Raw genomic sequence first — 24,086 nt, forward strand, 5'->3', positions numbered from 1 at the left:
ATGATTTGGGTGAAGTGGTTGGTTTAGTCACTAAGTCGTGTCCGACTCTTGCAACCCCACGGACTGTAGCCCGCCAGGCTCCTCTGTCCATGGGATTCTCCAGGCAAGAATACTGGAGTGGATTGCTATTTCCTTCTCCAGGAAATCTTCCCAACCCAGGAATCTAACCCAGGTCTCCTGCGTTGCAGGCAGATTCTTCACTGACTGAGCTATGAGGGAAGCCCAGTGGTTTTAGAAAAGGCAGAGGAACCAGAGATCAAATTTCCAACATCCGCTGGATCATTGAAAAAGCAAGAGAGTTCCAGCAAAACATCTATTTCTGCTTTATTGACTATGCCAAAGCCTTTGTGTGGATCACAATAAACTGGAAAATTCTGGAAGAGATGGAAATACCAGACCACCTGGGTGAGTTCATGCAATCAAGCACTTAGCTTGGCAAAAGTTTTCTGCTAGTCATGAAGAGCAGATGTCACCATGAAGGGATGAAGTGCTTTTCTAGATATGAAGAGATGTAAGAACTGAGCTCATACTATCAGCTCCTGAAAATACCTATCTGAAGACCTGTCCTGCCAGTTTTCCCAGAGCACAGAGTGCCCCAATTCCCTACCTCCATCCTGAACTCCCTTCAGGGGATGTTGAAGGTCAGCAGCTGCAGGAGCTGAAGATTTAATCTTTGCAGAGGTAGATGAGAGGGAACCTGAAAGGCACTTAGGTGTGAAAAGTCGCTCAGTCGTTTCTGACTCTTTACGACCCCATGGACTGTCCATGGAATTCTCCAGGCCAGAATACTGGAGTGGGTATCCTTTCTCTTCTCCAGGGGATCTTCCAAACCCAGGGATTGAACCCAGGTCTCCCACATTGCAGGCGGGCAGAGGTAGATGGCACGTGCCAATTTGACGTTGACACTCTCTGGCGTCTTTTTTTCCCCTCTTAAGGCCAGCAGGCTGGGAGGGGAGCAGCTAGCATGAACCCAGAGCAAAATCTCCCTGAGGCCTGGGACAGGCAGATCACTGGCTCCTGGAGAAGCCTGGCGGGGTTCCAACTGTGGCTCCACCGCTATTTAGCTGTGTGTCCTTAGGCAAGTTGATTTGCTTCTCTGAGCTACCACATTTACAAGTGCAAAGTGGGAGCTTGATGCCGCCCTGATGATCCTGCAGAGTCATTCCGAGACTCAAATAGAAAACACACAGCCCTGAGCAACATATTGGAGATGAAGACAGGCTGCCCTGAAGCTCTAGAACAAGCGGGGAAGTTGTGGGTTTGGAAGAAAAAGAATTTGCCACTGGTTGTTACTCTGCCCTGCTCGTTCAGGCGGGCTGGCTCAGGGGAAGCATTAAGGAGGCAAGACCCCTCATGCACACCAGGATGTCATGCGAATTAACTCCATGTGCGGCTGACTTGCTCGGATGTCAGAGAAAGGCCTTAAATCATGTCTAGGACATGCCTTGGCAATTTGCGCCCAGAGCAGAGACCAGGAGCAGAGACCAGGAGAATGATGGCAGGCTCGGGGAATGGAGGACCCCTAGAAGGCCAGGGCGGCTGCAAATCCACAAAAGAGAGACCTGAAGAAGGCAACCTGGGTTTAATAGAAAGCGCATGGTGAAATAAAAGCTATGGATCACAGCAGAATTTCTGGGAGTGTGGATTATCAAGTGCACAAAAAAACATCCAGCTCCAGGGATGCAGATCAGTGAGAAGGGAGCAGCTCAGTGGGGAACCGAAACTTCCAAAAGGAAAAAGCCAACCCTGAATAATTAGGCTGGTTATTTACTGAGTGCATGAATGATTCAGTGCAATATTCATTCTGCGTATCAGTCTTGCAGGGAGGCTGCTGGGAGAATTGGCTGTCTCTGAAATCAGTTTTCAGCCAGTTGGCCAGCTCCCCTCACAGAGCCAGGTCCAGAGCAGGGTTCTAACATGGAAGCTCTGGATTGTGACTTCACATGCGAGAGCTGAGGATTCCCCTGGGAGACACGGAGGAGGCACTGAGCCAACCTGGGGCTGATCCTGGAAGACTTCCTGGAAGAGGTGATTCCAGAGCCGACTCTTACAGGATGAGCAAGCCAGGGGAATAATGCAGGCGGAGAAGGGCGTGGGGTGAGAGGGCAGAGCCAGTCCTGCAGATGCGGGTGCCCTGGGGTGTGGGGAGAAGCAAAATAATTGAGTGAGTTGGGGCCTGAAGTGTGGGAGGGGCAGCATGGCTATTTCACTGTGCAGAGAGGAACCCGCTCTGTGGTCCCCTGGGGTGTCTTATTCATCATCTCATTTCCTCCACCCCCTGGGGTGTCTTATTCATCATCTCATTTCCTCCACCCGCTCCTTGACTCAGGCCTTTCCACATATCCACCCTGGTCTCCTCATCTTTAACAGGGCGGGTCTTCCTGATCTTTCTAAAACTCACATTGGGTCAGTGACCTGCATTTTTCATTTAAAACTATTCCAGGTTCCCCATGGTGGTTGAAAACACTAAAGGCCCGACCACCCAGGCGGGGTGCAGACTGGAGGCTGGGGGTGGGGTTGGGGAGGCGGGGAGGTCATGGAGGGGAGTGGAGGGTGGGGACAGCCTTCCAGCAGCTGCCCTGACCCTGCGCTGCACAACGGGCTCTTCCAGAAACCCGGGCTGGACAACCCTCAGTGGAACAAAAGAAACTTTCAGGAAGTCACTTCCCCTTTTTTTTGCGCAGCCTGGAGGCAGTGCTTAGCCTGAAGAGTTCTTCCTATTGGTGGAACTGACTGTCTGTCAATTGCCCCCCCCCGCCCACCCCCAAACCAGCCCAGAGTTTAGCAGTGACGTCATATAACTGAGATGGGAACCCAACTGTCCTGGCTCAAGTTCCAGGCTTGGCTCGCCTATTTAGGAAGCCTGGCCTTGGGGTTAACCCTGCTTTCTTCTTTCAGACAGATGGGGGACCTTGGATTCCCAGGGGCCACCCCAGAGCATCCCAAGGTGAGAAAACAGACAGCTCCGTTCTTTTGAAAGCCTTGATGAACGTGATGAGAGCTGCTCTCTCTGCTTGCCACAGCTCAGCAGGTTAACCCCCAGACAGTGGCGCCCAAAGGACCGCCTGGCTTTGGGTCTCAGCCTGGCTTCTGACAACCTGTGAGCTCTTGGGCAAGTTTCTCAGCCTCTCTGGCACGGTGTCCTCATCTGTAAAATGGGCCTGATCGATGGTGCCACCGCCTCTTAGACTTGCTAAGATCTGAGGAGTTTGTGCATGGAGAACACTAAAAACCCTGGAACCTAAAACAGCACCCGGTCTACAGCCAAGCACACGATGAATACTCGTCATTGTTCTTCACATCCCCCGTCCCCCTAACGAGCTGTTTCTTGGCCCAGTGCTCTTGGTTTCATCCTTTTCTCAACAAAGGACACGGTGAGTACTCCCTGTAGAAAGAGCCCCCCTGGGTCCCCCCGCCCCCAACCTCGTGTCGGTGTCCACAGCAGCAAAGAAAAGGGCTGGGGCCTGTGGGATGCAGCTGGACCATTGCTAAGGCTGGTTTCCCCGTTTGAGCGCCAGGCCTCTGTGATGAGCACCCTCCGGTGAGGCTCTGTGAACCGGATGACAGCTATAACCAGGGCTCCCATTAACCATCTCCCAAGACACATCTGCGCTGCTCTGCCCTCCGCCAACTGTTCCCACCAGCAATACCACCCACCCTCCCAGCAGGCTCAGGGGGACCCTCTAGGCTGACGTCACGGGGAAGAACAGAAGTTCAGGCAGAGCCTGGATTCACCTATCTGCAAATCTGATGCCAGCCCCCCAACCACGCGGTCTGTGCCCATGCTCTCGGGCAGGTCCTAAGGCAATTTACTCTATCGAGGACGTGTCCAGGGCTTCCCTAGTGGCTCAGATGGTAAAGCATCCACCTGTAATTCAGGAGACCTGGGTTTGATCCCTGGGTCGGGAAGATCCTCTGGAGAAGGATATGTCGACCCTCTCCAGTATTCTTGCCTGGAGAGTTCCAAGGACAGAGGAGCCTTGGCGGGCTACAGTCCATGGGGTCTCTAACAGTCGGACATGACTTAAGTGACTTAGCATGCACACACGCAGTACAGTTGTAACCCGAGTCCCTAGCACAAAAGAAGTGGAAAACTATACTGCTTTTCTGGAGTTTGAAAATATGTCTCTAGAGCTGGTGTTGGACAGGGAAGCCCAGTGAGCTGCGGTCCATGGGGTCGCAAAGAGTCGGATACGACCGAGCGACTGAACTGAACTGAGACATCATGGTGTATGTATGTCAATTCCAAACTCCCAGTTCATCCCACCACCTCTCTTCTCCCCTTGGCATCCGTACATTTGTCCTCTACATCTGTGTCTCTACTGGAAAAGAATATTTTAAAAAATGTGTCTATATGCATAACTGAATCACTTTGCCGTAGAGCAAAAATTAGCACAACATCGTGAATCAACGATAATTCAATTTTTACACAACAATTTTTTAAAAGAAGAATGTGGTCATAACCCAGCAATCTTGGGCTTGTCGGGCCTGTCCTGACACTCACACACTCCTCCACACACACACCATTTACCAGCGCCCCTAAGTTTGCTCATCCTTCGGTGCTAAGCCCTCTCCACCTCCCCCTGGGAGGGACCACCTCCGAGTCACCTGAACGCTCCTACCAGGGAGACATAAGGGAACCAGGACTGACCAGTTTCTTTTTCTCCAAGCCGCTGCCTTTGTTATCTGCTGAGACCTTTTCCCTGAGCTTCATGGTTCCTTGTCAGCCTTTGGACTGGGCTTTTTTGTTCCTGAAAAGGAGAAAAAAGGGAGAAGTGGTTAGACAGACACTGGCTGTCACAGATGAGGAACCCAGGAGAGGAGGCCCTAGTGAGGACGCCAGGGTGGCGGGCCCAGCTTCCCCAGAGCCCCGGGTGTCTCTGTTCCTCTCTGGCCTGTTTCTCTGTTTACAAGACAGTCGGGTTGGACAACTGTTGTGTTTTCCCACCCCTGCCACATCGCTGATCAAGTATCGGCCCCTCCCCAGAACATCCTCATTCGTAAGATCCCTCTTATGATGGGGCGTGTTTTGGAAACCCTAGACTTTCTGTCCTCAAGATGTGAAAATAAAAGTAGCATGAATTCAAACAAAGTGCATGTCCCCTGTCAAATTGAAACCATTACCAAACAGTTAGCACAATTGTAGGAGCTTCCCAGGTGGCGCTAGTGGTAAAGAACCCGCCTACCAGTGTAAGAGGCATAAGAGAGGCAGTTTGATCCCTGGGTCAGGAAGATCTCCTGGAGGAGGGCATGGCAACCCACTCCAGTATTCTTATTTGGAGAATCCCATAGACAGAGGAGCCTGGCGGGCTACAGTCCGTGGGGTCACAAAGAGTTGGACATGACTGAAGTGACTTAGCACACACACATGCAGCACAGTTGGAACCCGAATCACTAGCACAACAGAAGTGGAAAACTATACAGCTTTTCTGAAGTTTGAAAATGTCTCTAGAGCTGTAAAAATATTTCAGTCCTTTTGCCCAATAACTCCGTTTATAGTTAGCCTAAAGCAGTAATTAAAATGTACAAAGATTTAAGCCTGAGATGATCATTGCAACATTTTTCATGGTAGAAAAATGGTCTTCACAATAGGACAGAATATCTAAGAGGAAAGTTTAAATTTTGGTACATTCATGTGCTGGAAGCTTATGTTAAAGAAGAATACCTAATATCATTGGAAAATGTTGAGAATACATTCTTACTTGACAAGATGAGGAAGATGTATAAAGGAATATACACTCAGTTCAGTTCAGTCGCTCAGTCGTGTCTGACTTTTTACGACCCCATGAATCGCAGCACGCCAGGCCTCCTGTCCATCACCAACTCCCGGAGTTTACTCAAACTCACGTCCATCGAGTTGGTGATGCCATCCAGCCATCTCAACCTCTGTAGTCCCCTTCTCCCCCTCCCCCCAATCCCACACTAGTCAACATTAAAAATAGGTATACTTGTTTTTTAATCACTAAGTCATGTCTGATTCTTTACAACACCATGGACTATAGCTCATCAGTCTCCTCTGTCCCTGGGATTTCCCAGGCAGGAATTTTGGGATGGGTCGCCATTTGCCTCTACAGGGGATCTTCCCAATCCAGGGATCAACCCCCCATCTCGGGCATTGGCAGGTGGATCCTTTAAGTTCAGTTCAGTTCAGTCGCTCAGTCACATCTGACTCTTTGCAACCTCATGGACTGTAGCACACCAGGCTTCCCTGTCCATCACCAATTCCTGGATCTTACTCAAACACATGTCCATCCAGTCAGTGATGCCATCCAACCATCTCATCCACTGTCGTCCCCTTCTCCTCCCACCTTCAATCTTTCCCAGCATCAGGGTCTTTTCTGTAGAGTCAGTTCTTCACATCTGGTGGCCAAAGTATTGGAGTTTCAGCTTCAGCATCAGTCCTTCCAATGAATATTCAGGACTGATCTCCTTTAGGATGGACTGGTTGGATCTCCTTGCAGACCAAGGGATTCTCAAGAGTCTTCACCAACACCACAGTTCAAAAGCATCAAGTCTTCGGTGCTCAGCTTTCTTCATAGTCCAAATCTCACATTCATACATGACTACTGGAAAAACCATAGCCTTGACTAGATGGACCTTTGTTGGCAAAGCAATGTCTCTGCTTTTTAATATGCTATCCAGGTTGGTCATAACTTTTCTTCCAAGGAGCAAGCATCTTTTAATTTCATGGCTGCAGTCACCATCTGCAGTGATTTTTGAGCCCAAAGGAATAAAGTTGCTTACTGTTTCCACATCTATTTGCCATTAAGTGATGAGATTGGATTCTGTGATCTTGGTTTTCTGAATGTTGAGTCATAAGCCAACTTTTTCACTCTCCTCTTTCACTATCATCAAGAGGCTCTTTAGTTCTTCATTTTTTGCCACAAGGGTGGTGTCATCTGCATATCTGAGGTTATTGATATTTCTCCCAGCAGTCTTGATTCTAGCTTGTGCTTCATCCAGCTGGCATTTCGAATGACGTATTCTGCATATAAGTTAAATAAGCAGGGTGACTACATGCAGCCTTGACGTTCTCCTTTCCCAATTTGGAACCAGTCTGTTGTTCCATGTCCAGTTCTAACTGCTGCTTCCTGATCTGCATACAGATTTGTGAGGAGGCAGGTCAGGTGGTCTGGTATTCCCATCTCTTAAGAATTTTCCAGTTTGTTGTGATCCACATAGTCAAAGGCTTTGGCATAGTCAATAAAGCAGAAGTAGATTTTTTTTCTGGAACTCTCTTGCTTTTTCAATGATCCAACGAATGCTGGCAATGTGGATCCTTTACTGTACTTAAACTACACCCATGTGTTTTTAAATTTAAAATTAAATGTAAAACAAAAATGTTTATGCATTAAATTATTTATTAAGCTTAATGAACAATAATTATTCATTAAACTCTTAGCATTGAGGGATTCCCTGGTGGCTCAGATAGTAGAGAATGTACCTGTAATGCCGGAGACCCAGGTTCAATCCCTGGATTGGGAAGATTCCCTGAAGAATTCCATGGACAGAGGAGCCTGGTAGGTTACAAAGAGTAGGACACGACTGAGCAACTAACACTTTAACGCTAAGTATCTAGGTTACTGGAATGAAATCTTGAGCAAAACAGACTTCACCCTGCCCCGATGGAGCTTACATTCTGGCAGAAGAGACAGTTTAAGGGGAGCATAGGGACTTCTCAAGGGGTGTATGGAAGGTAAGAGGTCTGGCCCAGCAGGGACAGAGCACAGCAGGAGATAGTCTGCAGAGATGATCGGACGGCTCAGGACATATCTCTGTGCAGAGGAAGCAGACATCCTTCAAGCAGCATCACACAACAGCAGTTACCGCTCATCTGCGCTTTCTCAGCCAGTGTGTATCTGATTTGCTTTCCTACGTTTTCCAATTTTCTACACTAAAAAAACAAACCAATCACTTCTACAACTGGAAAAGCAAGCTTTTAGAATGTCTTCAAATGAAAGAGAAAGCTATTTTTTGGAAGAATGAAGCCCTTAGGGTGTCAAGAAGCCAAGTAGACTAAAAACTATAGTTCTGGAAGAATAAGCAGTTCTTACGCATTAACAGGCTCTGAGTTTGAAGTCACGTGAGCCGCCTGACAATGTCGACTGGAGGCCTTCCATGGCGGGACCCACCTGCGTCTGACCAGCACACACCCAGGGACACGCCGCCCACTGGACCTCCACGTTCAGGCCCCTCTTGCTGTCTCTTAGGCTGGCCCTCGGGCTGGACTGCCTCCCCTCTTGTCTTTGTCTCATCTTCCAGGCTCACCTTCTCTGCTGTCCGTCTGTGCCTTCTGGAAAGTCTGAGTCACTTTGTCCTGTGCCTCCCCGAGCTTTGTTCTATTAGCCTTGCAGGAGCCAGACTGGACTGAACCGCTGATGGTTCTTTCATCTGCGTCCTCGACCGTGACTTTGACCCCCTCCTGAGGGTTCATTTTATGTGTCAGCTTGGCAAGGCCGAGCTGTCTAGTTGTGTGGTTAGACATTCAGAGAACAGGCAAGCTGTTGCTGGTAGTTTTTAGGTATGACTCACATTTAACAGGGCTTCCCTGGGGGCTCAGCGGAAAAGAGTCTGTCTGCAAAGCAGGAGACTCAGGAGATGAATATTCGATCCCTGGGTCGGGAAGATCCCCGGGAGGAGAGCATGGCAACCCATTCCTGTATTCTTGCCTGGAGAATCCTATGGACCGAGAAGGCTGGTGGCTACAGTCCATGGGATCACAGAGAGTTAGACGTGACTGAAGCATCTGAGCATGCACGCACATTTGCAATCAGCTGACTTTAAGTAAAGTAGGTGGGCCTCCATAACATAGGTGAGCCTCATCCAATGAGCTGAAGGCCTTAAGAACAAAGACTAAGGTGCCCCGTAGGAGAAGAAACTCTGCATTAAGATGACAACATAGAAATTCTGCCTGAGTTTCCAGCCTTCAGGCTAAGGTTGCAACATCAATTCCTGCCAGAATTTCTAGCCTGTGGACTTGCCATATGGGTCTGGGGCTTGCCAGCCCCATGATCATGTGAATTAATTCCTTAAAAGCTCTGTCTTTTTCTATCAATATCTACCTGTCTATCTAGATATATATCCTATTGGCTCTGTTTCTCTGGAGAACTCTGCCTGACACACTCCTTACACTCTGGGGCCACAGCTGACCCATCTCTGTGCCCACGGAGTCTGACAGTGCCTGGTTTTAGCCAAGGGAGCCCTCTGGGGTGGTGTGGGTGGGGTGGAAGAGAGGAGTCAGAATGGGGTCAGCCTAGAAGCGTGGGTTGGGGTGGGAGGTTCGAGGAAGGTTCAAGAGGAGGGGGACATATGTATACCTATACATGTTGATGTATGTCAGAAGTCACCATGACCTTGTGAAGCAATTATCCTCCAATTAAAAATAAATACGCTTTAAAAAAAAGAATGGTATCGGGTGAGATGGGAGGGGACCAAGGAAGCCAGCGTGACGATGTCCATGGCCACCACCTGTCAAGTTCCAGGGGCTGCACATCCCTTCTGGTTTATGTGAATGGCTGTCACCATAGGGCTCCAAGGAGCTCCATTCACACAGGTGACACTGTCAATGTCCCCTGGAGTTATGCAAGGTGGTGATCATGCAGGTACCTAGGGATGAAGATGGTCTCCAAACACTCAGACCAGAGCCTGATTTGAAAAGGCACGGACAGAGTGTGAAGAGCAAGGATGTTAGCGTCAGAGACCTGGGTGCCAACCCTGGTTTTGCCTCTGTGACCCAGGACAAGTTACCTAACGTCTGGGTCTGTTTCTCTATCCATCAATGGATGGTGGTTACCACCCTCTCATATGATTCTTAGCCTAGGCAGAATGTACATTAAAGGCCTGGGGTGATGCCTGACAAATCCTTGGTGTCTAATTAATGGCAACCATCATTCAGTGAGCAGCAGAAGACTCAAAGCAGCAGATTTGGGGATGGGAGGAAATAAAGAATTCTCTTTTGGAAGTGTGTGGCTGAGATGCTTGTGTGACATCCAAGTGCAAATGTCACTTGGGCACTTGGAAATAGGAGCAATGCTCAAGTAGTGGTCTGGACCGGAGATTCGTTAATGACATTTAACACCATGGGATTAGGTACGTCACAGAAGAGAGTGGAGAAAAAACTTCCTAAGGAATTTTGACCAGAAAAGAGCAGGTGGGGGATGGAAAATGGCAAAGGAAACTGACTCAGAAAAAACAGGGAGAGAGAACTTTGGCAGGAGAACTTTAAGAGGATGGGAGTGGTCAGCAGTTTGAATACGGCTCAGGGGTCATGGAAGAGGAGCTAATAGTGTCCATGGCTTATGGCCACATGGAGGCCACTAGGGAGTGTGAGTGGGTGTGATAGGGACAGAGTACACGGACAAAGTAGGTGATTGAGTCGTTAATCCCACTAGGGGATTGTACGTGGGAAAAATATGGGAGACCTCTGTAAGTTAATGATCACTCAAGAAAGTAGGTTTGCTTAACCACAAACCCAAGCAGGCTTGCTTAGCAACAAACCCACGCAGCAGAAGTATGCGATGTGCCCCCAGACAGTAAAACAATGGTGGCATGAGACCCACTCCCTGCACGGTGAGCTCAGGAAGTTAACTGGCCTCGAAGACATGCTCTCTGCACACATAAAAAACAATAGTTTGTGGAAAGACGGCATTTCAAAGTGAAGACCCTCATTGTACTGAGACTTGAAATAATTTTTTCATAGTGTCATGACAGTCCTGGCTTGACCATATAGAAACAAGAAAACTGCCCTGCCCAGCCTGGAGGAAGAGCTTATGATGGAAGTATGATGTCTAGTCAAGAATGAGGAAGAATGTGGTCTTTTCCCCTGCCCCACTTTTCCTTTGATTATAAAACTGTAGCCCACTAAGTTCTCAGAGCCCAGCATCCTCTTACCCACCCATGTGTAAGCTTCATAAGCATCCTATTCTAATACTTCCCTTCTTACCAATCACTTTGCCTTTCTCTGAATTCTTTCTGCACTGAGACAGAAAGGACCAGAGCTCTGCAGAGCCCCCTGAAATGCCACCAAACAGTTTTAGGAAGCGGGTAGGAAGAGCCTGGAGAAGGAAATGGCAACCCACTGCAGTATTCTCGCCTAGACAATCCTGTGGACAGAGGAGCCTGGTGGGCTGCTGTCCATAAGGTCGCACAGAGTTGGACACGACTGAATCGACTTAGCATGCATGCATTGGAGAAAGAAATGGCAACCCACTCCAGCATTCTTGCCTGGAGAATCCCAGGGACAGAGGAGCCTGCTGGGCTGCCATCTATGGGGTCGCACAGAGTCAGACACGACTGAAGCACCTTAGCAGCAGCAGCAGCAGGAAGAGCCTGGATGCCCTAGGAGAAGGAGACCAATCTTCCCAGAATGTTGGCCATTAGAAGAAGCAGAGAAAGGGGCCGGCAGTAGGTGTGGAATCAGAGAACAGATTATGGGTGAAGCATGGGCAGGATGCAGGTTTGGAAGTGCGGAGGTGGGGGACTTCTGTCAAATGGTATCTGTGTTCTCAGCGATCAAGACCAGGCAACCAACTGAAGGGACAGGAAGATTTGTGAAGCTGAGAAATTGCCACTGGGAACCTCTGGGGCACAGCCTTCAAATGGCTAATTCATGTTGATGTTTGGCAGAAATCAATACAATACTGTGCAGCTTCCCTGATGTTGCAGTTGGTAAAGAATCTGCCTGCAGTGCAGGAGACCCTGGTTCGATTGCTGGGTCAGAAAGATCCACTGGAGAAGGGGTAGGCTACCCACTCCAGTATTCTTGGGCTTCCCTTGTGGCTCAGTTGGGAAAGAATCTGCCTGAAATGCGGGAGACCTGAGTTTGATCCCTGGGTTGGGAAGATCCCCTGAAGAAGGGAAAGGCTACCCACTCCAGTATTCTGGCCTGGAGAATTCCATGGACTGTATAGTCCATGGGGTCGCAAAGAGTCGGACACGACTGAGCGACGTTCACTTCATTTCACAATACAATACTGTAAAGCAATTATCCTTCAGTTTAAAACAAATTAAATAAATAAAAGGAAGAGGAAAACCTGGCAGAAAGTGCAACCACACACAGACTCCCCAAGGAGTTCTTTATATACAAATAATGATGATAATAATGGTTAGTTTCAGTTCAGTTCAGTTGCTCAGTCATGTCCGACTCTTTTCGACCCCATGAACCGCAGCACACCTGGCCTCCCTGTCCATCACCAACTCCCGGAGTTTACCCAGACTCATGTCCATTGAGTCGATGATGCCATCTAACCAAGTTAGTTTAGACTGTTCTAAATTGCAATGGATCTACCTAGGTGGATTTCTGCATCAGGCCACTGTCATTAATGATCTCAAGGGCTTTGGGAATAAACTAGGGTGATTCAAAGAAAGAGAAGAAAAACCAAGCCTGGTGGGCCAGCAGGAAGGTGTGGACAGTCTATTCCCAGCTCAGTTCTGGGGAAGGCAGGTGTGGCTCTTGGAGCACTAGCGGGTGTGGGGGGGGCGGTGGGGGACAGAGGGTGAGTGGCAGGTGAGATGAGGCAGTTAAGGGAGGATGGAAGCAGACTGCAGGACCACAGAGAGAACACAGGATCCCAGCCGTGGTCAGAGGGTGGGTTTTTTGAGGATGCACATTACCCGTCCAAAGCTGGAAGCACCTAGAAGTCACGGTCGGAGCTGGTGAACAGTTCCGGATGAGAAGGAAGGAGTAATCACAGATGTGGGTGGGAGAAGAGAAGGCAGCAAGTGGACATGAACTGATCACAGCGTGTGCTGAATTGTCCTGTGGGTACAGCTGAGGTGAGGAGACACGGGCAGGGGGTGGGAGGACCAGTGCGCCCCGCAGATCAAACTCGAGAGGGTGAGGGAGTCCTCCGGGTTGAGAGAGGAGAGCTGTGCCCGAGGATGAGGATGGGGAGATATGTGTGCATTCTTCCCAGAACATGCTGCAAATGGGCAAGACTGCTGGTACTGGGGGGGTTTGTGGGGTGCAGGGGTCACAGACAGCTCTGACCTTCTACTCCCCCATCAGCAAGGGTTATTAAGTCCATAGGGACTCACTGCCCGGCAGAGGCTTAAGACTGTGCGTTTCCCACACAGAGGCCACCAGGGAGCTGAGAATGATGTCACATCCTTGCGATATCAAGTCACAGGGAGAAGCTGCCAGCGGTGTAGCACAAAGCCAAGTTCAGACAGCTCGCCCCCCAGGCAGCATGGAGCCATGGGTTCAAACACCAGCTCTCTAGCTCACTAGCTGTGTGACTTAGGGAAAGTCACTTAACCTCTCTGAACCTCTATTTCTTTGTGTCAAGCAGGCAATAGTAATAGGACCCGCCTCATAGGGTTGTTGCGGGGTTTAAATAAGTCAAATATATGAAGCACACAGTAAATGCTAAAAGATCATGACCTGTCAACATCACCACAGGCTCCTGGGAGATCACGTGGAATGAATGGTGTCTTAGAATGAGTTCAGAGGTAAAAAGAGGGGAATTCACTTAGTGTTTGACTAGAGAAAATTACAGCTTCTCTGGTGGCTCAGCGGTAAATAATCCACCAGTGCAGCAGACAGGGGTTCGATCCTTGAGTTGGGAAGATCCCTTGGAGAAGGAATTGGCAACCCACTCCAGTATTCTTGCCTGGGAAATTCCATGGACAGAGGAGCCTGGTGGGCTACAGTCCATGGGGTCACAAAAGAGTCAGACATGACTCAACAAATAAACAACAGAGGACCTTAAACTACCTCAAAATAATTCTCTCGGCTTAAATAGAATAATAACATAACATATATATATGTATAATATAAGCCTAGTGCATGGGGTTTCAAAAATGTTAACTTTTGTTCTTACAGTCTGTGATAACAATACTAATATTGCTGCTACTCAAGTCTAACACTCGGCCAGTGCCCACCATTGTGGCCCAAAATGTCAGATTGCTGTTTCCATTTCTGAATAGCCACGTTCTGCGGTCCCAAGGGTTCACCTGTCACAATCCGGCAGCTGCAGGAAGCAGAACTCTGCTCCCAGCAATTTGATTGGCCCCACCCACTGTTTAGATAATCACCTCCACTGTACTATTGCTGCTGCTCCTAATAATAAAACCTTCAGGGCACCATGTGTTGGAGGCTTTACCCGGCCATGGTAGAAGTAAAGCAAGCGAGGCTGGGAGGAGAATCTTTGCCCACCTAACCTGTCACAGAGGTGGGATCTGCACCCAGACTGCCTGAAGTCAGCCCCTTGCTCGTGAGCCTGCAATGAGTAGGACAAACGCGAAGAGAAGGCACCCACACACAATGCCGCACAAAAGATCGACAGACAGTGCAGTGAAGGGGGATGTCTTCTCCCAAGCCGGCTCCTGCAGGCAGAGGCCACCTCCCTACACCGGAGTATTCTGGGCCTCGTGTCCTGCCCACAGGGTGCAGCCCTGCTGACAAAGCCCTGTGGGTCCAGGGAGTCACTATCTGACAGCTTTGAGCAGAAAACGCCACACCTGTCATGGCCTCAGTTCTCTGGCCAACACTCCGTGGTGACTATGCTTAATTTTCAGGGTTAATTCTCTGCTGACGTTGGCCTGGAGCTTAATCTAACCTAGGGCTTCCCAGGTGGCGCTAGTGGTAAAGAACCCGCCTGCCGATCCAGGAGATGTAAGAGACATGGATTTGATCCCTGGGTGGGGAAGATCCCCTGGAGGAGGGCATGGCAACCCACTCCAGTATTCTTGCCTGGAGAATCCCATGGACAGAGGAGCCTGGCAGGCTAGTCCATGGGGTCACAAAGATTCGGATATGACTGAAGCGACTTACACGGCATAACAGCACAAAGCAGCTAACCTAGAGGAAGATGCTGTCCAGGAATGTGGAAAACAGGGCAGTTAGGAAGAGAGGGGGTGGGGGGAAGGAAGGGAAGGGAGGAGGGGGCATATTAGCAGCTGTAGGAATAATAACCACACGATAATCAATTTCTTTTTTTGTGTAAACATTTGTCAGACACCACGCTAAGCACTCCAAGTGCCTTTTCTCATTTAATTGTCACCAAATTGATTTTCATCTCTCTCAATTTTTAACTCTCTTGCTCCGGCTGCTCTGTAAACCTGGGTAATTCCTGAAATGGTCCCTAAGGCTGATCCAAATCTACGAGTCTGACTTCCCCCTTTCCTTGAGCTTCTCCAGCCCGTTCCCGATTAAAGACCAAAGAAAAGATGCTCCATAAACAGAACGGCCTGGGAAATTGTGAAAGAAAGCAGCATGAATGATTAAGTGGCATCCTGCTGCTATCATGAACATTCCTTGATGCCAGTCTTGACAAGCAACAAATGATCAACATCAAGCTATTGATGGCTTGCTCAGCTTATGAAAAATGTGTCCAGCTGTGGGTCAGCAAGTTCTGGCCTGGGAGTCCAAGGCAGAGGTGCCCAGGCGATGTCACTGCTGACCGCCTGTCCTGGGTGTCAGCTTCCTTCTGGATAACAGTATAGGACCAGTGTGCCTGGGGGCGTGTGATAAAGGTCAGTAAAATGACATGCGGGAGTTGTGGAGCAGACACAGATGAATGCAGGTTGATCAAGTCTGCAGCCCAGATGAGCAGGATGAGGGGCTGACTCTTGCTGCTTTGTCGGTGGAGGAGTAAAATCGGTCCATGGTGAAATACACAAGAGTTGTCCATTGGGAAATGCTGCTTGCATGGTCATCACCATTGCGGTTATTTCATGAACGCCATGCTGTCCTCATGACCGCATCCTGGCTCAAAAAAGAGGCGTGTGTACTCATCCTACTCTCTTTCAGGACCCGGAGATAGATGGAGAGCTGGAGGGGCAAAGAGAGGTGAGGGGCAGAGAGCATCACTGGGCAGCTGGGACAAGATCCAAGCTCAGCCCAGGGGACCAGGAGCCTCCTTCTGAGCAGCTCACAGAGAGAGGGCAGGGTTCGGGAAGTGACGCATGGTTCTGGGGTGAAGCACAGAGAGAGGCGTCCCCAGGAGTCCCACCCACCTTGGGAAAGGGACCCTGTGCCTGGCTCAGGCGTGAACCCTGGGAGAGAGTGGTGTCTTGGGAGCCTGGAAAAGCATATCCAATTCCCTTGGTGTCGATTGAAAGCAACAAGGCAAACTTCTCATGGCTAATCCCATTTCCCCAGTGCCTAGTTGTACCAAGCAGGACTGGAGAGCAGGAGGAAATCACCTGATCCCTGGAAGACCTCCATCCGAGGCATCTTTATCAACTGACCTCGGATGCGTGCGCAGCCCGAGTGCTAGAAAGATGACATTTCTGTGCTTCAGCTATGCTTTAGGACACGCAGACACCAAGACTGAGGCTATCTTGGAGCGAGGGGCTGGCTTTCCCAGTCTTCTCAAACCTTCCACGATTACCCAGCTGGCATCCACCCCTTCTTTCCCCCAAGCAGTCACCCAGACTCTCTCTTGTCACCTTTTCTGCTGTCATAAATCATTCTTAGGTGCTAGGATGGCTCAGCAGCATCTAGATAATGGTATAGGACGATGACAGAGCCTGGACTTGATGCCAGACCTCAGGTCCCAGCTACCACTCACCCCCCAGCCTGTCTCCTGGGACAAGTCAGCTTTCTGCAAAGTGGGCATCAGGGAATACTCATCTCAAGGTCACGTGCAGATCAAATGAGATATCTGGGAATATATCTAGGAATGGAACCGCTGTGTCAAATGGCTACATGTACGTTTGTTTTTGGAGAAATGCCAAAACTATTTTCCACAGCGGCTAAACCAGTGTATATTCCCACTGGTCACTCCCTGGTGTATACCTTTGAAATGGTTCTGTTATGTAGCAAGCACCAGGTATATATTCACTATTACAGTTATTTTTGAGAAATCTCTTTATCACTCATTATTTTCATTCTCGTTCCTTTGTTCTTCTACAGATGCTTTTGGAGTACCTACTGTGGGGCCAACATGATGCTACATGCTGAGAAGGCTGCAAAGAAGGGGAAATCTGTTGAGAAAGTCATAGTTTAATCAGAAGGAGGAGCCCCTGGAAGGGACCTGCTTTTAGTAAACACCTACTATGTGGCGGGCACTGGTTAGGCCTAGCCTCGTCTAACCCTAAGAGCAGTCACTGAGCTCTTGTTATCTTCATTCTATGGCCAAGCACGCTGGGGAGGTCGGAGATCAGAGGTCACCCAACTTGCCCAAAGCATCACGGCTTGTGGATGAGAACTGAACCTTTCAAAGCAAGACCACCTTTTCTGTTTGCCCCGATTCCTGTTCACTTCAGCTCTGTGGGCAGGGACCTCGCTGAAAGGACAAGTCCATCAGAGTGAGACCTTGATGTCAGACACATTTATCATTTTCTTTTTAGCAGCCCAGAATCCAGATAGAATTTTCACTTGGAAAAGTGAAAGCGTTAGTCTCTCAGTTGTGTCCGACTCTTTGCGACCCTATAGACTGTAGTCCACCAGGCTCCTCTGTCCATGGAATTCTCCAGGCTAGAATACTGGAGTGGGTCACTGTGTCCTCCTCCAGGGGATCTTCCCAATGCAGGGATTGAACCCATGTCTCTTATGTCTCCTGCATTAGCAGTCAGGTTCTTTGCTGCTAGCATCAGCTGGGAAGACTTCATTTGGGAGGACCTCCCATTTGCGGGTCTTGCAGGTACATCCCTCATAACTTAAAAATTTCATTCCTTACAGCAATTATCTCATTTCAACATCATCAATTTCTCCCTCTCTCTTAGGTCATCCCAGGCTATGCACATACATGTCCTAATGGGTGTGAAAGTGTTACTCCTTTAGTCATATCCAACTCTTTGCAACCCCGTGGACTATAGCCTGCCAGGCTCATTCATGGACAGGCAGGAATACTGGAGTGGGTAGCCATTTCCTTCGCCAGCGGATCTTCCCGACCCAGGGATCGAACCTGCATCTCTTGCATTGCAGGCTGATTCTTTACCGTCTGAGCCACCTGGGAAGCCCAACATGTCTTAATATCGCCAATTAAAAAGCAAAATCAAAACTAATTGTTGCATCCGACCTGGACTGACAGGTGCTCGGGGCTGGTGCACTGGGATGACCCAGAGGGATGGGATGGAGAGGGAGGTGGGAGGGGGTTCAGGATGGGGAACACATGTAAATCCATGGCTGATTCATGTCAATGTGTGGCAAAAACCACTACAATATTGTAAAGTAATTAGCCTCCAACTAATAAAAATGATTGGGGAAAAAAAAACCTAATTGTTGGCAAGGATGTGGAGAAATTGGAACCCTTGTATATTGCCACAGGGGATGTTTAGCCGATGGGTTTTCAAAAAAATAAATATAGAATCACCATATGACTCTTGGGTCTATATGCAAAAGAGCTGAAAGCAGGTGTTCAAACAAAAACTTGTGCACAAACACTCCCAGCAGTGCTGTTCACAATAGCTGAAAGGTGGAAACAGTCCAAATGCCCATCAGCCACTGAGAAGATTAGCAATTGTGGTCAATCCAAACAATGGAATATTGTTCAGCCAAAGAAAGAAATGAAGTTCTGATACATGTTGCAATGTAGAATAACCTTGAAATTCTCAGCCAGATGAAGAAAAGCTACATTTGGAGGGTCACATGTTGTATGATTCCATTTCAATGAAATGTCCAGGAGGGACAAATGTATAAAGGCTGAAGGCAAATCAGTAGTGGCCTGGGGCTAGTGGGAGGAGGTGACTTGGGAGCAACTTTTAATGGGTTGGAGGGCTGCTTGGTTTGGGTGATGAAAATGTTTTGGATCTAGACAGACATTGTGGTTGCACAATTATGAATGTATTTGTGCATTCATATGCCACTGAATGCCACTGAGTTACTCTATCAAGTTTTTGGCCACCCTATGCGGCAGCCAACAAGCCTCTGTTTAGTTACCATTTTGAAATAAAAAAAATTCAACCATTTTCTTTTAAGGTGGAGTGGAATGTTCTAAAACCAGGCCCTCCGCCCTATTCATCAGTTTGGTTTAAGCCGGGAAATCAAGGCTTTCACATCCACCCAGTGACCAAGCTTCAGACCCTGACTCTGTGCCCACCAGCTGTGTGACCTTAAGCAACTCAGTTAACCTCTCTGAGCTCAGCTGCCTTATCGTAAACAGCATGTCCCATAACAGCATGTGTGGGGACCAACAGCCTTGTGTGGATGCGATACTCAACACATAGCAGAGACTAATAAATTGCACCTATTTTTAACATCTATATGTCAATCATTCATAAAATTCAGAGGGTCCAGATTACATCAAAGGGAAATCTGTGGACCAGACACTGTCAGTTCGGATCCCACCAAGACCCGGAGAGGCTCACCTGAGCCCCTTCTCCCTGGGCTCTTCCCACCTCACTGTCTGCCCTGCTGATTCTTCTGGGGCCTCCCCTTAGCCCTCATCCCCTTCTCCCTGCTCTCGCCTCCCTTGGCGGCTCTGATCCCATCTCTACACTGATGAATCCCACGTGTTATACCACTAGCCCACACCCGTGTCCCACGTTCCTGTCCAGACCATGTGGCATCGTCACTTGGAGACCAGGTGGAACCTCAGCCTTAAGGTGACCGAATGTAGCCAGCAAGTAGCTGGGTCAGCTCCTGGCAGAGTGAGGACTTGAAGTTGGTCCCGTGTCTGAGGCCAGGGCGGTGCCCCTAGGCTTCACTCAGTTACTCACTCCACTTGGATGAATAATTCGCGTGTCAAACTCAGTATGTCTGAACCTGTTACCCTACAGGCTTCCCTTCCAGGTAAATGGTATCACGGTTCTTCCAGTGATCCATGCGTGCCCCAACTTGCTGCTGGCATCAACCCAGCATCTGAACACTTCTCTCCATCATCTCCTGACCTTCTCAGGGTTACGTTCTCAGTACTTAGCAAGGTCCACCGGCTCTGACCTTCACTGACCCATATCTGACCCTGTCCCTACGCTCTCTTTCCCCTTCCCTTTTACTCTGGCCAACTGGACCCCGCGGTGTCCTCCAGCAAGTCTAGCGCGTGTTTCTTTCAGCACCTTTGGTTCCTGTTGTTCCTCGGCCTGGAACACCCTCCCTCAGATACCCCAAAGGGCTCATTTCTCTGAGTGTAAAAGGGAGTGTGTGCGTGCATGATCGGTCATGTCTGACTCTGCAACCCCATGGACTATAGCCTGCCAAACTCTTCTGTCCATGGAATTTTCCAGGCAAGAATACTGGAGGGGGTTGCCATTCCCTACTCCAGGGGATCTTCTCAACCCAGGATGGAACCCACATCCCTTGAGTCTCCTGCATTGGATTCTTTTACCACTGAGCCACCTGGGAAGCCCTGTCTCCACTCAAATAGGAGCCGTTGGAGAGGACCTGTGACCTCCCAATAGTAAACACAACAGTCATGATTAATCCACTCCTCAATTTCCATCCAGCCCACCCTTTTACTTTTGGAATGGCACCCATTGCCAGCTGGCGAATAGTTACCTATTTGTTGACTTGTCTCCTCCAGCTGGAATCTGTAGTCCAGAGAGCTGGGATTTGGTCTTTGTGCTGGTCCTTGCCTCCCCAGGTCCGGCCCCCACCTTCTCTGCCCTGCTTCTGCCCTGGCAGGCTGGCCTGCTTTCTTGCTGCTGGCTGCCAGCCCAGTAGGAAATGATGGGCAGGACAAGAAAGTGATGGGGACCTTCTTCCCTGCTACCTCCTTGTGCTAATTCAGCAGCTCTGGGAACATCCCCCAACTACAGCTGCCCAGGCATCCTCTGCCAAGGCTGCTCCTCCCCTTCCCTCAGTTCTAGGGGTAAGGGCTCCCCACTGGCCATCCCTTGTCTGTTCCTTTCCCCCTGCCTATGCCTGTCTAAGTTCTCCCCTCACCATCTGGGGTGGATTCTGTTTCCTCCTGAAACCCTAGCCCTACCAGCCCCTCACGTTCGCTGCTGTGTCCAGCACCTAGGACAGTGCCCAGAACATAGTGGGCCCTCAATAAACATTCTTCATTAATGAGCCAGCTAATGAATTAATTAGCAGAAGAATGAATGGAAGAAAACCAATATGCTACTCAGAATGAATAGATAACAGATGGAGCAAAGCATTCTGCTTCCTTGAAAGAAACAATGAGCTAAGCCAATGAGTCAACTTTCATGGAAGCATAATATGCTTCAGCATCACTTCTCCCAATGAATATTCAGGATTGATTTCTTTTAGGATTGACTGGCTTGATCTTCTTGCTGTCCAAGGGACTCTCAAGAGTCTTCTCCAGCACCACAGTTCGAAAACATCAATTCTTTGGTGCTCAGCCTTCTTCATGGTCCTACTCTCACAACTGTACATGACTACTGGAAAAACCATAGCTTTGACTATACGGACACTCATCAATGAAGTGATGTCTCTGCTTTTTAATATGCTGTCTAGGTGGGTATGAGGAGATAGCAAGGTTTTAAAAGATGGTTCTGGAAGGCATTACTGTAAAGATGACATTTGAGCAAAAGACTTGCAGGAAGGGGGAGGCTGAGCCACGTGGAAAACTGGGCTATGTGTTACAATCGCCAAAGACACAAGAGGAAAAGCCCAGAGGGAAAGTTCTCTGGGTGTGAAGAAAAGATTTCCAGCAGAAGGCCAGCCAAGGGAGAAGGGCCAAAGGGTAAGTAGCCGCTAGAGTGTAGAGTTAGGGGGTGGGGAGGGTGATGGGAGATCTTGCCAGAGAGGTCACTGGGACAGGAAGATGGGGTGAGCCCAGCCGCTTGGACTGGATCCTGTTGGCAAGGGATTTGCTTTGAGTGATGAGATGGTGAGTGACAGAGCTATTAAGATGCTGATACTAGACCACCAGCCAGGTTCAAACCCCAGCTCCCCCACTGGCTCTGTGACCTTGACACTTAAACTGTCACTTAACCTCTCTGAGCCTCCATTTCTTCCCCATCTGTAAAAGACAAGAGTCACAGAACCCACTTCACAGGACCAAGTGACTTAGAATGGTGTCTGACTCGTATGGATGAGTCCCTTCAGTGTTTGCCTGAAACTGTTGCAACATTGTCTATTGGCTAGACCCCCATACAAAATCAAAAGTTGCTTTTTTAAAAAAGAATTTTGTCTGCCTCTAGGGCTTGTGAAGAGTTGACTCATTGGAAAAGACCCTGATGTTGGGAGGGATTGGGGACAGGAGGAGAAGGGGACGACAGAGGATGAGATGGCTGGATGGCATCACCAACTCGATGGATGTGAGTTTGGGTAAACTCCGGGAGTTGGTGATGGACAGAGAGGCCTGGCATGCTGCGATCCATGGGGTTGCAAAGAGTCGGACACGACTGAGCGACTGAATTGAACTGAACTGAGGGCTTCCCTGGTGGCTCAGTGGTAAAGAATCTGCCTGCAATGCAGGAGACCCAGAGTTCAATCCCTGGGCTGGGAAGATACCCTGGAAAAGGAAATGGCAACCCAGTCCAGTATTCTTGCCTGGAGAATTCCATGGACAGAGGAGCCTGTTGGGTTACAGTGCATGGGGCCACAGAGAGTCAGACACGACTGAATGACTAACACTTTCACTTTCTTGTCTGGCTCATGATTTCTCCAAAAGAACATGGAGGTTAGACTGGAGTGGGGGTTGGCCAGCCTGGAGGAAGGGAGGTACATGTGAGAGTTTGCAAGGGCCTTGATCACATTTCCTGCAACAGAACCTATCTCTGCGTTCGATGCCGGCACCCTAAGCATGTGTCATCTCAGGCAACATTCAGAGACACAGAAGGAGATCTGCCCTCTTGGGTCTGCAGTCTGGGTGTGTGGGCACAGATTCCAACATGCAGCATTCAGGGCAGGCTTGCAGAGACTGTGTGGGGTCAAGGGGCAAAGTTTGACCCTGAAGAAATCTAGAACATCAGAGAGGACAGTGACAGTAAGACACAGGTCATTGCCACCACCTGGAGAGTTTCTTAAAAACAGATTTTTGGACCCCCACCCCCCGGCCAGACCCACTGATTCTGAAAATCTGGAGGGAAGGTATCATAAACTCGCATTGACTGTGCCCCAGGTAATTCTAATTATCAGCAAAATTGGCAAATGCTGATCCAACACACTCCCTCTTTTTGCAGACAGGAAGCCTGGGGTCCAGAAACTGGCCTGAGGATGAACAGCCAGCATATAACAGGCAGGGCTAGGAATCAAAGTCCTCCTAGTCTGCACTCATTTCCTAAGGCTGCATGACAAACACCACCAACTGGGCAGCTTAAAACCGCAGACTTGGTCATATGGCAGTCTATTTCCAGTTTTTTAAGGAATCTCCACACTGTTCTCCATAGCAGCTGTACTAGTCTGCATTCCCACCAACAGTGTAAGAGGGTTCCCTTTTCTCCACACCCTCTCCAGCATTTATTGCTTGTAGACTTTTGGATAGCAGCCATCCTGACTGGCGTGTAGTGGTACCTGGTTGTGGTTTTGATTTGCATTTCTCTGATAATGAGTGATGTTGAGCATCCTTTCATGTGTTTGTTAGCCATCTGTATGTCTTCTTTGGAGAAATGTCTGTTTAGTTCTTTGGCCCATTTTTTGATTGGGTCATTTATTTTTCTGGAATTGAGCTGCAGGAGTTGCTTGTATATTTTTGCGATTAATCCTTTGTCTGTTGCCTCATTTGCTATTATTTTCTCCCATTCTGAGGACTGTCTTTTCACCTTGCTTATAGTTTCCTTTGTTGTGCAAAAGCTTTTAACACCCAGCAATCCCACTCCTGGGCATACACCCCGAGGAAACTAGATCTGAAAGAGACACGTGCACCCCGATGTTCATCGCAGCACTGTTTATAATAGCCAGGACATGGAAGCAACCTAGGTGCCCATCAGCAGATGAATGGATAAGGAAGCTATGGTACATATACACAATGGAATATTACTCAGCCATTAAAAAGAATTCATTTGAATCAGTTCTAATGAGATGGATGAAACTGGAGCCCATTATACAGAGTGAAGTAAGCCAGAAAGATAAACACCAATACAGTGTACTAACGCATATATATGGAATTTAAAAAGATGATAATGATAACCCTATATGCAAAACAGAAAAAGAGACACAGATGTACAGAACAGACTTTGGGACTCTGTGGGAGATGGCGAGGGTGGGATGTTCTGAGAGAACAGCATTGAAACAAGTATACTATCAAGGGTGAAACAGATCACCAGCCCAGGTTGGATGCATGAGACAAGTG

General features: G+C 48.8%; 1 protein-coding gene across 1 annotated transcript in view; it reads right to left on the bottom strand.

Annotated features, from left to right (window-relative positions):
- Positions 1 to 8,233, bottom strand: part of SLC2A9 (solute carrier family 2 member 9) — a 220,702-nt gene extending 212,469 nt beyond the window's left edge. Inside the window, exons 1-2 of the mRNA XM_043448459.1 lie at positions 8,055 to 8,233; positions 4,652 to 4,751 (exon numbers count right to left, since the gene is read on the bottom strand). Coding sequence (XP_043304394.1) covers positions 4,652 to 4,714 — 63 coding nt within the window. The 5' untranslated portion in view covers positions 4,715 to 4,751; positions 8,055 to 8,233. The remainder of the gene's footprint in view (positions 1 to 4,651; positions 4,752 to 8,054) is intronic.
- Between the last annotated feature and the right edge of the window lie 15,853 nt (positions 8,234 to 24,086).

This window comes from Cervus canadensis, chromosome 26 (assembly GCF_019320065.1).
Source record: "Cervus canadensis isolate Bull #8, Minnesota chromosome 26, ASM1932006v1, whole genome shotgun sequence".
Lineage (NCBI taxonomy): Eukaryota > Metazoa > Chordata > Mammalia > Artiodactyla > Cervidae > Cervus > Cervus canadensis.